The following is a 14,335-nucleotide window of genomic DNA, read 5'->3' on the forward strand; positions in this document are numbered from 1 at the left end:
TGCAAAATCACTACTTGTCTTCTCTGTGCTGCACAGCCCTCCCTATGCCACCCCCCCCACCACATCATACATGCCAATCACAAGGTCCCCCTTCTTCCCCCCTTCTCCTTCCCTTCTCACCCATCCTTCCCAGTCCCTTTCCCTTTAATAACTGCCAGTCCATTCTTGGGTTCTGTGATTCTGCTGCTGTTTTGTTCCTTCAGTTTTTCCCTTGTTCTTATACTCCCCACATGAGTGAAATCATCTGGTACTTGTCTTTCTCCACCTGGCTTATTTCACTGAGCATAATACCCTCCAGCTCCGTCCATGTTGTTGCAAATGGTAGGATTTGTTTTCTTCTTATGGCTGAATAATATTCCATTGTGAATATGCACCACATCTTTATCCATTCATCTACTGATGGACACTTGGTTGCCTCCATTTCTTGGCTATTGTAAATAGTGCTGCGATAAACACAGGGGTGCATCTGTCTTTTTCAAATTGGGCTGCAGCATTGTTAGGGTAAATTCCTAGAAGTGGGATTCCTGGGTCAAATGGTATTTCTATTTTGAGCTTTTTGAGGAACCTCCATACTGCTTTCCACAATGGTTGAACTAATTTACATTCCCACCAGCAGTGTAGGAGGGTTCCCCTTTCTCTATAACCTCGCCAACATTTGTTGTTGTTTGTCATTTGGATGGCTGCGATCCTTACTGGTGTGAGGTGATATCTCATTGTGGTTTTAATTTGCATTTCTCTGATGACTAGCTATGTGGAGCATCTTTTGATGTGTCTGTTGGCCATCTGAATTTCTTCTTTGGAGAACTGTCTGTTCAGTGCCTCTGCCCATTTTTTAATTGGATTGTTTGCTTTTTGTTTGTTGAGGTGTGTGAGCTCTTTATATATTTTGGATGTCAACCCATTATCAGATCTGTCATTTATGAATATATTCTCCCATACTGTAGGGTACCTTTTTGTTCTATTGATGGTGTCCTTTGCTGTGCAGAAGCTCTTCAGCTTGATATAGTCCCACTTGTTCATTTTTGCTTTTGTTTCCCTTAACTCAGTTTTTTCTGGGTTTCTAGTTTTAACTGGTTAACTTTTTGAGTCCCTTGTAGTGGGCTTTATGGCCTTATTCTACTTCCAATCTGCTCCTATCTATTTTCTTGTCTAATGTGGGGATTATGGATGTGGCTCCACCATGACAGAGCAGGGTGTTTTCAATGTTACAAATCTTTGAAGTTGCTCAAGGAGGCCATGAGTTTACTGGAAATGGAATATGATGAATTTGGGGTCCTTTTTCAGATCTGCTGATTTGATATGTGTACATGTATCTGATGTAAAGATTGCTTGAAAAAGATACCCTCTCTCCCAGTGGTGGGTGAAGGCAAATTCTGGCATGCTAAGACCCCCACCCCTTAAGATCCAATCACCAATGCAGAACACACACTACCCCTACTCCTTAAAAATGCACTTCCTCACCCACGAGCTGCTGCTCGCTCTGTCTGGGGGAAGCCATTTTCTCTTTCAGATAATAAAATCTCTTGCATGGGCCCGTGTCTCCTGAGTCGTTCTGGGGTAAGGAGGGTCTCAATGAGATACCCTTTCAGTGGGGATAGACAGGAAGATGGCAGAAACACAGTGTTGGTTGGAATGACTTGGCCACATGAAAGCAAACTCATTTAGAGTAAAGATGAGATTATCTGCCTTAAAAAAATTAGATCCATGATTAGGTTGGGACTGGAGGCTTGCTCTTTTTAATAGGCTTCCAGGCTTCTGGCATAGGGCTGTCATGGATCAGAAACAGCCAAATCAGGGAAATCTGTCCCAAGACTCGGTTCTTCTCCTCTTGGCTGTGCTTATAGAAAAAGGTAAGACTTAACTGCGGGACCCAGTGTCATATTTTTGCTTCTCTTTTGACCATGTTGGAAGTATCTTGGGCATTCTAGAAGCTCAGGCTGGCATGATTCATAGGTGACACCCGAAGTATGAAGGAGTTTTCCAAGGTGGTTGAGGGGCCCCTGTTTTCTCTCTGTGTACTATAGCTTCTGAGTGTAGTCTTTGGGGTAAGTTCATGTTTGGATGATTGAAATTCCAGTTTGACAATCCTTTTCCCAAACCATTAAGGTCAGATGTATTTCAGAAGTCAGAATTTTTGGACTTCCGAAGGGCAATTTAATGAATGCAGAGTATTTTTACATATATTCCTGGTGGGGCTTGGGGCAGCATCCCATAATCAAAATATATTTTTATTATGAGAAATGAATGCTCACCATAAACGGAATAAAGGAAATCTGTAAAGAGCCTCAGTTCACAGTTGAAGTCATATTTGCTAACAAATTAGCTTTGGGAAAAAACCCAGATATTCAGTGTTTGAGAGCATTTTTGGATTTGGTGATTGCCAGTAAAGGTTCATGGACCTGTAATTGTTATTGGTTTGGCACTTTTAATGACACTGATCCACAGGGGGAAAAGCCCAGTTCTCCCTGGGTGTTTCCTTGGCAGGGTTCCCTGATGAGGTACTGTGCGTGTGATCGACCCCTGGCCCCGTTCCTTTCAAGACCCTTTCCCTTTTCCATTGTTCTTTCTTATCTTCTTGACACAGTTTCAAGCAGGTGTCTTTCTTTATCGTGATTTTTCTTACAGTACCCTTTTCTTCTAACTGCAGATTCTGAGAGAATTGAAGCCCCAAATGCTGCAGAATATACACACAACAAAGCCAAATAAGTCCATTATGCGGATAATCGGTATTAAATGCTTAACAAGATAGCGACACGCACCAGAAATTCTGTAAACAGCACCATGAAATCACTGTGGGCAAAGGAATTCCACAAACCTGAGTTCCCTTCTTTTGTCAATCCTTAGTTCTGCTGAATGATTCTGGTAATAGCGCAGGCTGGGGCCAACAGCCAGCCAGCCATGCTGGCTGCCAGGAGTGGTTGAATGAATCTCCTGGGGTGTTTGTGAAACCCTCAGATTCCCAGAGTCCCAGACATTAGCATTCTTAATGGGCGAGCCCAGGAATCTGCGTGTTAACAAGCACTCTGCAGGGGTTTCTGAGTCCCTGTTGAGAACCAGTGCTTTAGGAAAGGGCAAACCACCACAGCTGCACGGTTTTCGAAGACTATAATCCAGGCCAAGGTTAAATCGAGTAGCCTGGAACTGATCTATTAGAAGGATAAGGTTCTTATTTGGCTGGACCTTAGAGAATAGAAGGGTAAAACCACCTAGTCATGCTTAGAGACAAGCAAATCAAATGTGGGGGAGGTAAAATACTTCTCCCTCTCACCTTCTAGGTTCTTGCAATAAAAGATTAACAGGAGAAAAACGAACATAACGGTTAATAACACGTATGCCTCCTGTGTACATGAGAGAGACGGAGGAACCCGAGCCATCACGTTAGATCGCATCTCTAAAGATAAAAGATGTTGGGTTGGTGCTGGGGCAGGAGGTCAGTTATGGGAGGTTAACAGTAAAAGCATGGCAAACAATGGTTAGGTTAAGCAGATTTAGGTCATTACCTTCTTCCTTGATAAGGGTCACTAGAATTGTAGTCGTCCTCTTCCTGGTACAGAATGGGAGACACCCTTAAAAATGGAGATTTCCCTGCTAAATGTAAATGTCTCTTACAGAAGGGTAACTTCTGTTGAGTTTCCAGAGCTTCTCCTATGTTTGCTCTTTCTCAGAAGTAATCAGCCTAAAGTAATCATTATGCCAAAGAGACATATTTTGAGCTGGCAAATTCTGCTTCCCTTAAAATCAAAGGGAGGCTTGGAGCCTTGGGGGTGACAATACAGTAAGTAGGGTTTGCCAAATGAAATACAGGGTGCCCAGTTAAATTTGAATTTCAAATAAACAATGAATAATGTTTAATTTCAGATAACAATGAGCAACAATGAACTAAAACATTATTCATTGTTCATTTGAAATTCAAATTTAACTAGGCATCCTGTATTTTAATTTGCTAAATCTGGCAGTGCTAAGTATTGATTAACCCACCTTCCCTGTGGAAGGCAAACCAGATGTTATTTGCTTACTTGTCCTGGGTTAAAAGCTTTTGTAGAGTTGAAAGATTGTATTGTTCTAGAGTTAAGAGTAAGTGTTGTAGAGGCTGAAAGGGCCTAAGGAAAGCTTTCCCTATCTCCCAAAACAATCCTGCCTCATTCTCCGTCTCTGCCTTTCCCTGCTCTGACGTACACACACACACACCCAGGTGTATGTGTAAATACAAACATGTTTGGAACACATCTTTTTCCTTTTGAATTTTTTAGATTGTGTTTTTTGCATTAGTTTGGTTTTTAAAAGTAACATTGTCTCAGTATGTCTAGAATTCCTCTTAATAACCATACTTCATTCTTTTTCAATTGCAGATTTTTCTTCTGGCCTGCCCTCCATGTCCTGGAGCTGCCGTTGTCTTCAAGTAAGGGAAAATTATTTTTTGCTCTGTTACCATTGCTATTCAGACTCTGCTGTCTGTCAGATAACAACGGGTGATGATACATCACCGTGTACACCTTGGGCCTGCACCAGTTTTGTCTCTGGGCCTAGTGAGGGCAGAGAGTCCTGAAGGCCCAGGGAACCAGGGAAATGCGTGTGGAGACTGGGCTTCTATCAAGCCCTGAAAAAATCCTTTTTTGCGAGACCTTGTAGTGGTAGTTCATGGCCAAGGCATGCTCCCATGGTAGGTTGCTGCCTCCCTAAAGTTCTCTGGGCAGCATGCTGGGGGCCAGACCGTGTTGGGGGCCAGGCAGTTCTCCTCTTGAGAATCTTTCCGTTTTGGTTCTGCTGCTCCATTGAGGAAATGGTTCTTCACATTGAAGGCCTTTGTTCTTTCTTTTTTCTTGAAGTACAAATTATAGTGAGCACAGAAAAATACCACCTTATTACAAGCCCTGACTTAAAATTAGCCAACAGCAAATACATTAGAGTGTATTGCCAGCAAATTGTGTTTATCTGAAGGCAAGTTTGCTTAAACGAAATTCCCAAGAGTCCTGGAATCCTCATTGAACTGTGAGTCCTGACCATCTCATTCATGAAAGCTTTTATTAGAGTTGCTAATGAGAAGTCCTAAATTGACCAAATTAATTTCATCTCTTTCCACCTTGGAGCTGGCTCTCATTTTGGAGCTGTTCCTGAGCAGTGAAATGGCTGCAGGCCAGAGGGCAGGGGCAGGAAGTAAAGAGCCCAGTAGATCCTTGGGTAATGGAGAGTGGTGGAAATGGCTTTCTGATCTACTTAAGTCATTAAAGTGTGAGGTAGGGGAAAATATACCCCATTTGCTGCTTCATGTATCTCCTTGGAATAGCACCTAGTCTCTTGCCTTAGGTAAGTAACCTCCTGCTGAATGAGGGGGAATGGATTTTGATTTCATACTGTATGTATAGACAGCTCCTAAGTGGAAGGGGTATTTAACCCGGTTTCCCTCCCTTGATTTCCCAAAATGAGCTTGATTTTTCAGTGTAATCTTTTAAAAGTAACATTTATTAGTTTTATTTCATTATTATGAAAGTAACAGCAGTCATTAAGACAATTCAGTCACCTAAAGAAGGAAATAAACATCACCCTTAATCCTACCATCAAAAGATAATTTTGATTATTGCTTTTCTTTTTTTTTTTTTTTTTTTTGAGAGGGCATCTCTCATATTTATTGATGGTTGTTAACAACAATAAAATTCAGTATAGGGGGGTCAATGCTCAATGTACAATCATTAATCCATCTCAAGCCTAATTCTCGTCAGTCTCCAATCTTCTGAAGCATAACGAACAAGTTCTTACATGGTGAACGAATTCTTACAGAGTGAATAAATTCTTACATGGTGAACAGTACAAGGGCATTCATCACAGAAACTTTCGGTTTTGATCTTGCAATATGACCTATAAACCATCAGGTCAAATATGAATATTCATTTGATTTTTGTACTTGATTTATATGTTGATCCCACATTTCTCCTATTATTATTATTATTTTTATTTTTAATAAAATGCTGAAGTGGTAGGTAGATGCAAGATAAAGGTAGAAAACATAGTTTAGTGCTGTAAGAAGGCAAATGTAGATGATCAGATGATCAGGTGTGTGCCTATGGACTAAGTATTAATCCAGGCTAGACAAGGGCAGCAAGACATCCACGGATGCAGAAGATTTCCTTCAAAGCAGGGGGGGTGAGGTTCTGAGCCTCACCTCTGTTGATCCCCAAATTCTCACCTGATGGCCCCCCTGCGACTGTGCCTGTCTTAGGTTGTTCCTCCCTTGAGGAATCTTACCCGTCTCTGGCTAACCAGTCATCTTCCGGGGCCATACAGGGAAATGTAAAGTTGGTAAGTGAGAGAGAAGCCATATTGTTTGCAAAGGTTAGCTTTTTACTTCTTTGCAGATTTATGCCCTGTGGCTTCTATGCCCAGCACTTGTCTCGAGGTATCTTTACCACCTGGAGGAATTATGATACTCGGTAAATTCGATATGAGGCACGAATTCTATTTAAGGTTTGTAATTAGGAAACAAGAAGAAAAGCTATAGATGTAGCATATGAAGGAAACTTGGGAGGATTGATTATTTCTTTGACATATCTTCTTGTATAGTACCTTAAGTATGTATAGGTTTTAAACTACTAACTAATTTGCACACACATATTAACATAATAGGAATACGGTGACATAAACAAAGCAAATCTATAATTACCATCCATCTCCAGTGAAGCCAAGAAAACCATTTAGGCACCCTAGGCATTTGTGAAAATTTATCTATGATATGATGGATATTTTCCAACTGTACTTGAACCATCAGACAAATTAAAGCAGCCCATTTCTGGGATCTGTTCACATCCCATATGTTCTTTTAACCATAGATAGTCTATAGTCATGAGATTTTGGAGTGCTACAACTTGCACCCCTCCCAACTCCTGGTTGAATTCCAACAGTACAGATCCAGTCAAATTCGTTGTCTCACTGTATGCACATGCCAGCCTAGACATCTCCCTCGTCATTCTTATGGCAAGTCCAGGAGACGGTGGGCTGGATGCAGCCACAACCGCAGCATCGTCCGGATCCCTGTGGAGGCTTTTTGATGATCATCCCCCGGCACGAGTCCTCCAGAGAGTGCTGATGCCGGAAGCTCCTCCTCATATCGTATCTTAGTTCATTTTCTGGGTATCCAAGCTAGGCCTTGATCTTCTGCGTAGAAACAAACAGACCCTTTGCCCACACTTTGACATGCCCTCTATACCACTGTGCAGAACTCATTGGAGGTCAGCACACAGTAACTGCTTTTTTTTTTTTTTTTTTTTAATTAAGAGAAAGGAATATTATCAGAAAAGAGTACCTCCATAGCTGATCATCTGACACCCTTTAAGTGATCAACATTAAGGATATTTAAAGCATGCGTTGATCTTTGATTTACCAATAGTTTTATCCTGGTAAGGAGTAATCCCCCTTTTCTTTCTTTCTTTTTTTTTTAAAATTTTTAATCTACACTTACCTGAAGAATACTATGTTTACTATGCTCTCCCCTATATCAGGTCCCCCCTAACAACCACATTACGGTTACTGTCCATCAGCTTAGCAAAATGTGGTAGAGTCACTACTTGTCCTCTCTGTGTTGTGCAGCCCACCCTCCCCTTTCTCCCTCCCCCCCATGCATGCTAATCTTAATACCCCACTTCTTCTTCCCCCCCCCCTATCCCTCCCTGCCCACCCATCCTCCCCAGTTCCTTTCCCTTTGGTACCTGTTAGTCCATTTTTGGGTTCTGTAATTCTGCTGCTGTTTTGTTCCTTCAGTTTTTCCTTTGTTCCTATACTCCTCAGATGAGTGAAATCATTTGGTATTTCTCTTTCTCCGCTTGGCTTATTTCACTGAGCATAATACTCTCCAGCTCCATCCATGTTGCTGCAAATGGTTGGATTCTTCCACTTCTTATGGCTGAGTAGTATTCCATTGTGTATATGTACCACATCTTCTTTATCCATTCATCTACCGATGGACATTTAGGTTGCTTCCAATTCTTGGCTATTGTAAATAGTGCTGCGATAAACATAGGAGTGCATCTGTCTTTCTCAAACTTGATTGCTGCGTTCTTAGGGTAAATTCCTAGGAGTGGAATTCCTGGGTCAAATGGTAGGTCTGTTTTGAGCATTTTGATGCACCTCCATACTGCTTTCCACAATGGTTGAACTAATTTACATTCCCACCAGCAGTGTAGGAGGGTTCCCCTTTCTCCACAGCCTCGCCAACATTTGTTGTTGTTTGTCTTTTGGATGGCAGCTATCCTTACTGGTGTGAGGTGATACCTCATTGTAGTTTTAATTTGCATTTCTCTGATAATTAGCGATGTGGAGCATCTTTTCATGTGTCTCTTGGCCATCTGTATTTCTTTTTTGGAGAACTGTCTGTTCAGTTCCTCTGCCCATTTTTTAATTGGGTTATTTGTTTTTTGTTTGTTGAGGCGTGTGAGCTCTTTATATATTCTGGACGTCAAGCCTTTATCAGATCTGTCATTTTCAAATATATTCTCCCATACTGTAGGGTTCCTTTTTGTTCTATTGATGGTGTCTTTCGCTGTACAGAAGCTTTTCAGCTTAATGTAGTCCCACTTGCTCATTTTTGCTGTTGTTTTCCTTGCCCGGGGAGATATGTTCAAGAAGAGATCACTCATGTTTATGTCTAAGAGGTTTTTGCCTATGTTTTTTTCTAAGAGTTTTATGGTTTCATGACTTACATTCAGGTCTTTGATCCATTTTGAGTTTACCTTTGTATATGGGGTTAGACAATGGTCCAGTTTCATTCTCCTACATGTAGCTGTCCAGTTTTGCCAGCACCATCTGTTGAAGAGACTGTCATTTTGCCATTGTATGTCCATGGCTCCTTTATCAAATATTAATTGACCATATATGTTTGGGTTAATTTCTGGGGTCTCTAATCTGTTCCACTGGTCTGTGGCTCTGTTCTTGTGCCAGTACCAAATTGTCTTGATTACTATGGCTTTGTAGTAGAGCTTGAAGTTGGGGAGTGCGATCCCCCCTACTTTATTCTTCTTTTTCAGGATTGCTTTGGCTATTCGGGGTCTTTGGTGTTTCCATATGAATTTTTGAATTATTTGTTCGAATTCATTGAAGAATGTTGCTGGTAATTTGAGAGGGATTGCATCAAATTTGTATATTGCTTTGGGCAGGATGGCCATTTTGACGATATTAATTCTTCCTAGCCATGAGCATGGGATGAGTTTCCATTTATTAGTGTCCCCTTTAATTTCTCTTAAGAGTGACTTGTAGTTTTCAGAGTATAAGTCTTTCACTTCCTTGGTTAGGTTTATTCCTAGGTATTTTATTCTTTTTGATGCAATGGTGAATGGAATTGTTTTCCTGATTTCTCTTTCTATTGATTCGTTGTTAGTGTATAGGAAAGCTACAGATTTCTGTGTGTTGATTTTGTATCCTGCAACTTTGCTGTATTCCAATATCAGTTCTAGTAGTTTTGGAGTGGAGTCTTTAGGGTTTTTTATGTACAGTATCATATCATCTGCAAATAGTGACAGTTTAACTTCTTCTTTACCAATCTGGATTCCTTGTATTTCTTTGTTTTGTCTGATTGCCGTGGCTAGGACCTCCAGTACTATGTTAAATAACAGTGGGGAGAGTGGGCATCCCTGTCTGGTTCCCGATCTCAGTGGAAATGCTTTCAGCTTCTCGCTGTTCAGTATAATGCTGGCTGTGGGTTTATCATATATGGCCTTTATTATGTTGAGGTACTTGCCCTCTATTCCCATTTTGCTGAGAGGTTTTATCATGAATGGATGTTGAATTTTGTCAAATGCTTTTTCAGCATCTATGGAGATGATCATGTGGTTTTTGTCTTTCTTTTTGTTGATGTGGTGGATGATGTTGATGGATTTTCGAATGTTGTACCATCCTTGCATCCCTGGGATGAACCCCACTTGGTCATGGTGTATGATCCTTTTGATATACTGTTGAATTCTGTTTGCTAATATTTTATTGAGTATTTTTGCATCTACATTCATCAGGGATATTGGTCTGTAATTTTCTTTTTTGGTGGGGTCTTTGCCTGGTTTTGGTATTAGGGTGATGTTGGCTTCATAGAATGAGTTTGGGAGTATTCCCTCTTCTTCTATTTTGTGGAACACTTTAAGGAGAATGGGTATTATGTCCTCTCTGTGTGTCTGATAAAATTCCGAGGTAAATCCGTCCGGCCCCGGGGTTTTGTTCTTGGGTAGTTTTTTGATTACTGTTTCAATTTCTTTGCTTGTAATTGGTTTGTTTAACTTTTGTGTTTCTCCCTTGGTCAGTCTTGGGAGGTTGTATTTTTCTAGGAAGTTGTCCATTTCTTCTAGGTTTTCCAGCTTGTTGGCATATAGGTTTTCATAGTAGTCTTTAATAATTCTTTGTATTTCTGTGGAGTCTGTCGTGATTTTTCCATTCTCATTTCTGATTATGTTGATTTGTGTTGACTCTCTTTTTCTCTTAATAAGTTGGGCTAGAGGCTTATCTATTTTGTTTATTTTCTCAAAGAACCAGCTCTTGGTTTCGTTGATTTTTGCTATTGTTTTATTCTTCTCAATTTTGTTTATTTCTTCTCTGATCTTTATTATGTCCCTCCTTCTGCTGACTTTAGGCCTCATTTGTTCTTCTTTTTCCAGTTTTAATAATTGTGATGTTAGACTATTCATTTGGGATTGTTCTTCCTTCTTCAAGTGTGCCTGGATTGCTATATACTTTCCTCTTAAGACTGCTTTCGCTGCATCCCACAGAAGTTGGGGCTTAGTGTTGTTGTTGTCATTTGTTTCTATATATTCCTTGATCTCTATTTTGATTTGTTCATTGATCCATTGATTATTTAGTAGCATGTTGTTAAGCCTCCATGTGTTTGTGAGCCTTTTTGTTTTCTTTGTAGAATTTATTTCTACTTTCATACCTTTGTGGTCTGAAAAATAGGTTGGTAGAATTTCAATATTGTGGAATTTACTGCGGCTCTTTTTGTGAGCTAGTATGTGGTCTATTCTGGAGAATGTTCCATGTGCACTTGAGAAGAATGTATATCCTGTTGCTTTTGGATGTAAAGTTCTATAGATGTCTATTAGGTCCATCTGTTCTAGTGTGTTGTTCAGTGCCTGTGTGTCTTTACTTATTTTCTGCCCGGTGGATCTATCCTTTGGGGTGAGTGGTGTGTTGAAGTCTCCTACAATGAATGCATTGCAGTCTATTTCACTCTTTAGTTCTGTTAGTATTTGCTTCACATATGCTGGTGCTCCTGTATTGGGTGCATATATATTTAGAATGGTTATATCCTCTTGTTGGACTAAGCCCTTTATCATTATGTAGTGGCCTTCTTTATCTCTTGTTACTTTCTTTGTTGTGAAGTCTATTTTGTCTGATATTAGTACTGCAACCCCTGCTTTCTTCTCACTGTTGTTTGCCTGAAATATGTTTTTCCATCCCTGGACTTTTAGTCTATGCTTATCTTTGGGTTTAAGGTGAGTTTCTTGTAAGCAGCATATAGATGGGTCTTGCTTTTTTTTATTTTTTTTTTATTTTTTTATTTTTTGAGAGGGCATCTCTCATATTTATTGATCAAATGGTTGTTAACAACAATAAAATTCAGTACAGGGGGGTCAATGCTCAATGTACAATCATTAATCCATCTCAAGCCTAATTCTCGTCAGTCTCCAATCTTCTGAAGCATAACGAACAAGTTCTTACATGGTGAACGAATTCTTACAGAGTGAATAAATTCTTACATGGTGAACAGTACAAGGGCAGTCATCACAGAAACTTTCGGTTTTGATCATGCAATATGACCTATAAACCATCAGGTCAAATATGAATATTCATTTGATTTTTGTACTTGATTTATATGTTGATCCCATATTTCTCCTATTATTATTATTATTTTTATTTTTAATAAAATGCTGAAGTGGTAGGTAGATGCAAGATAAAGGTAGAAAACATAGTTTAGTGCTGTAAGAAGGCAAATGTAGATGATCAGATGATCAGGTGTGTGCCTATGGACTAAGTATTAATCCAGGCTAGACAAGGGCAGCAAGACATCCACGGATGCAGAAGATTTCTCTCAAAGCAGGGGGGGTGAGGTTCTGAGCCTCACCTCTGTTGATCCCCAAATTCTCACCTGATGGCCCCCCTGCGACTGTGCCTGTCTTAGGTTGTTCCTCCCTTGAGGAATCTTACCCGTCTCTGGCTAACCAGTCATCTTCCGGGGCCATACAGGGAAATGTAAAGTTGGTAAGTGAGAGAGAAGCCATATTGTTTGCAAAGGTTAGCTTTTTACTTCTTTGCAGATTTATGCCCTGTGGCTTCTATGCCCAGCACTTGTCTCGAGGTATCTTTACCACCTGGAGGAATTATGATACTCGGTAAATTCGATATGAGGCACGAATTCTATTTAAAGTTTGTAATTAGGAAGGAAGAAGAAAAGCTATAGATGTAGCATATGAAGGAAACTTGGGAGGATTGATTATTTCTTTGACATATCTTCTTGTATAGTACCTTAAGTATGTATAGGTTTTAAACTACTAAGTAATTTGCACACACATATTAACATAATAGGAATACGGTGACATAAACAAAGCAAATCTATAATTACCAGCCATCTCCAGTGAAGCCAAGAAAACCATTTAGGCACCCTAGGCATTTGTGAAAATTTATCTATGATATGATGGATATTTTCCAACTGTACTTGAACCATCAGACAAATTAAAGCAGCCCATTTCTGGGATCTGTTCACATCCCATATGTTCTTTTAACCATAGATAGTCTATAGTCATGAGATTTTGGGGTGCTACAACTTGCACCCCTCCCAACTCCTGGTTGAGTTCCAACAGTACAGATCCAGTCAAATTCGTTGTCTCACTGTATGCACATGCCAGCCTAGACATCTCCCTCCTCCTTCTCATGGCAAGTCCAGGAGATGGTGGGCTGGATGCAGCCACAACCGCAGCATCGTCCGGATCCCTGTGGAGGCTTTTTGATGATCATCCCCCGGCACGAGTCCTCCAGAGAGTGCTGATGCCGGAAGCTCCTCCTCATATCGTATCTTAGTTCATTTTCTGGGTATCCAAGCTAGGCCTTGATCTTCTGTGTAGAAACAAACAGACCCTTTGCCCACACTTTGACATGCCCTCTACACCACTGTGCAGAACTCATTGGAGGTCAGCACACAGTAACTGCTTTTTTTTTTTTTTTTTTTTTTTAATTAAGAGAAAGGAATATTATCAGAAAAGAGTACCTCCATAGCTGATCATCTGACACCCTTTAAGTGATCAACATTAAGGATATTTAAAGCATGCGTTGATCTTTGATTTACCAATAGTTTTATCCTGTTAAGGAGTAATCCCCCTTTTCTTTCTTTCTTTCTTTTTTTTTTTTTTAAATTTTTAATCTACACTTACCTGAAGAATACTATGTTTACTATGCTCTCCCCTATATCAGGTCCCCCCTAACAACCACATTACGGTTACTGTCCATCAGCTTAGCAAAATGTTGTAGAGTCACTACTTGTCCTCTCTGTGTTGTGCAGCCCACCCTCCCCTATCTCCCTCCCCCCCATGCATGCTAATCTTAATACCCCCCTTTTTCTTCCCCCCCCTTATCCCTCCCTGCCCACCCATCCTCCCCAGTTCCTTTCCCTTTGGTACCTGTTAGTCCATTTTTGGGTTCTGTAATTCTGCTGCTGTTTTGTTCCTTCAGTTTTTCCTTTGTTCCTATACTCCTCAGATGAGTGAAATCATTTGGTATTTCTCTTTCTCCGCTTGGCTTATTTCACTGAGCATAATACTCTCCAGCTCCATCCATGTTGCTACAAATGGTTGGATTTTTCCACTTCTTATGGCTGAGTAGTATTCCATTGTGTATATGTACCACATCTTCTTTATCCATTCATCTACAGATGGACATTTAGGTTGCTTCCAATTCTTGGCTATTGTAAATAGTGCTGCGATAAACATAGGAGTGCATCTGTCTTTCTCAAACTTGATTGCTGCGTTCTTAGGGTAAATTCCTAGGAGTGGAATTCCTGGGTCAAATGGTAGGTCTGTTTTGAGCATTTTGATGCACCTCCATACTGCTTTCCACAATGGTTGAACTAATTTACATTCCCACCAGCAGTGTAGGAGGGTTCCCCTTTCTCCACAGCCTCGCCAACATTTGTTGTTGTTTGTCTTTTGGATGGCAGCTATCCTTACTGGTGTGAGGTGATACCTCATTGTAGTTTTAATTTGCATTTCTCTGATAATTAGCGATGTGGAGCATCTTTTCATGTGTCTCTTGGCCATCTGTATTTCTTTTTTGGAGAACTGTCTGTTCAGTTCCTCTGCCCATTTTTTAATTGGGTTATTTG

The 14,335-nt window shown here is 40.4% G+C and overlaps 1 protein-coding gene across 24 annotated transcripts in view; it reads left to right on the plus strand.

Moving 5' to 3' along the window:
• The window catches only part of TMEM164 (transmembrane protein 164), a 331,399-nt gene that overhangs the window by 64,585 nt on the left and 252,479 nt on the right, over positions 1-14,335 (plus strand). For all 24 annotated transcript variants that reach the window (XR_012127433.1, XR_012127434.1, XM_036991423.2 and 21 more), the window contains one exon: positions 4,350-4,399. Coding sequence is in view for 18 of the 24 variants with exons in the window: in XM_036991420.2 (XP_036847315.1) it covers positions 4,350-4,399 (50 nt within the window). In the remaining 6 variants the exon portion in view is untranslated. The remainder of the gene's footprint in view (positions 1-4,349; positions 4,400-14,335) is intronic.

Source organism: Manis javanica, chromosome X (genome assembly GCF_040802235.1).
Source record: "Manis javanica isolate MJ-LG chromosome X, MJ_LKY, whole genome shotgun sequence".
In the NCBI taxonomy this organism is placed as follows: Eukaryota; Metazoa; Chordata; class Mammalia; order Pholidota; family Manidae; genus Manis; species Manis javanica.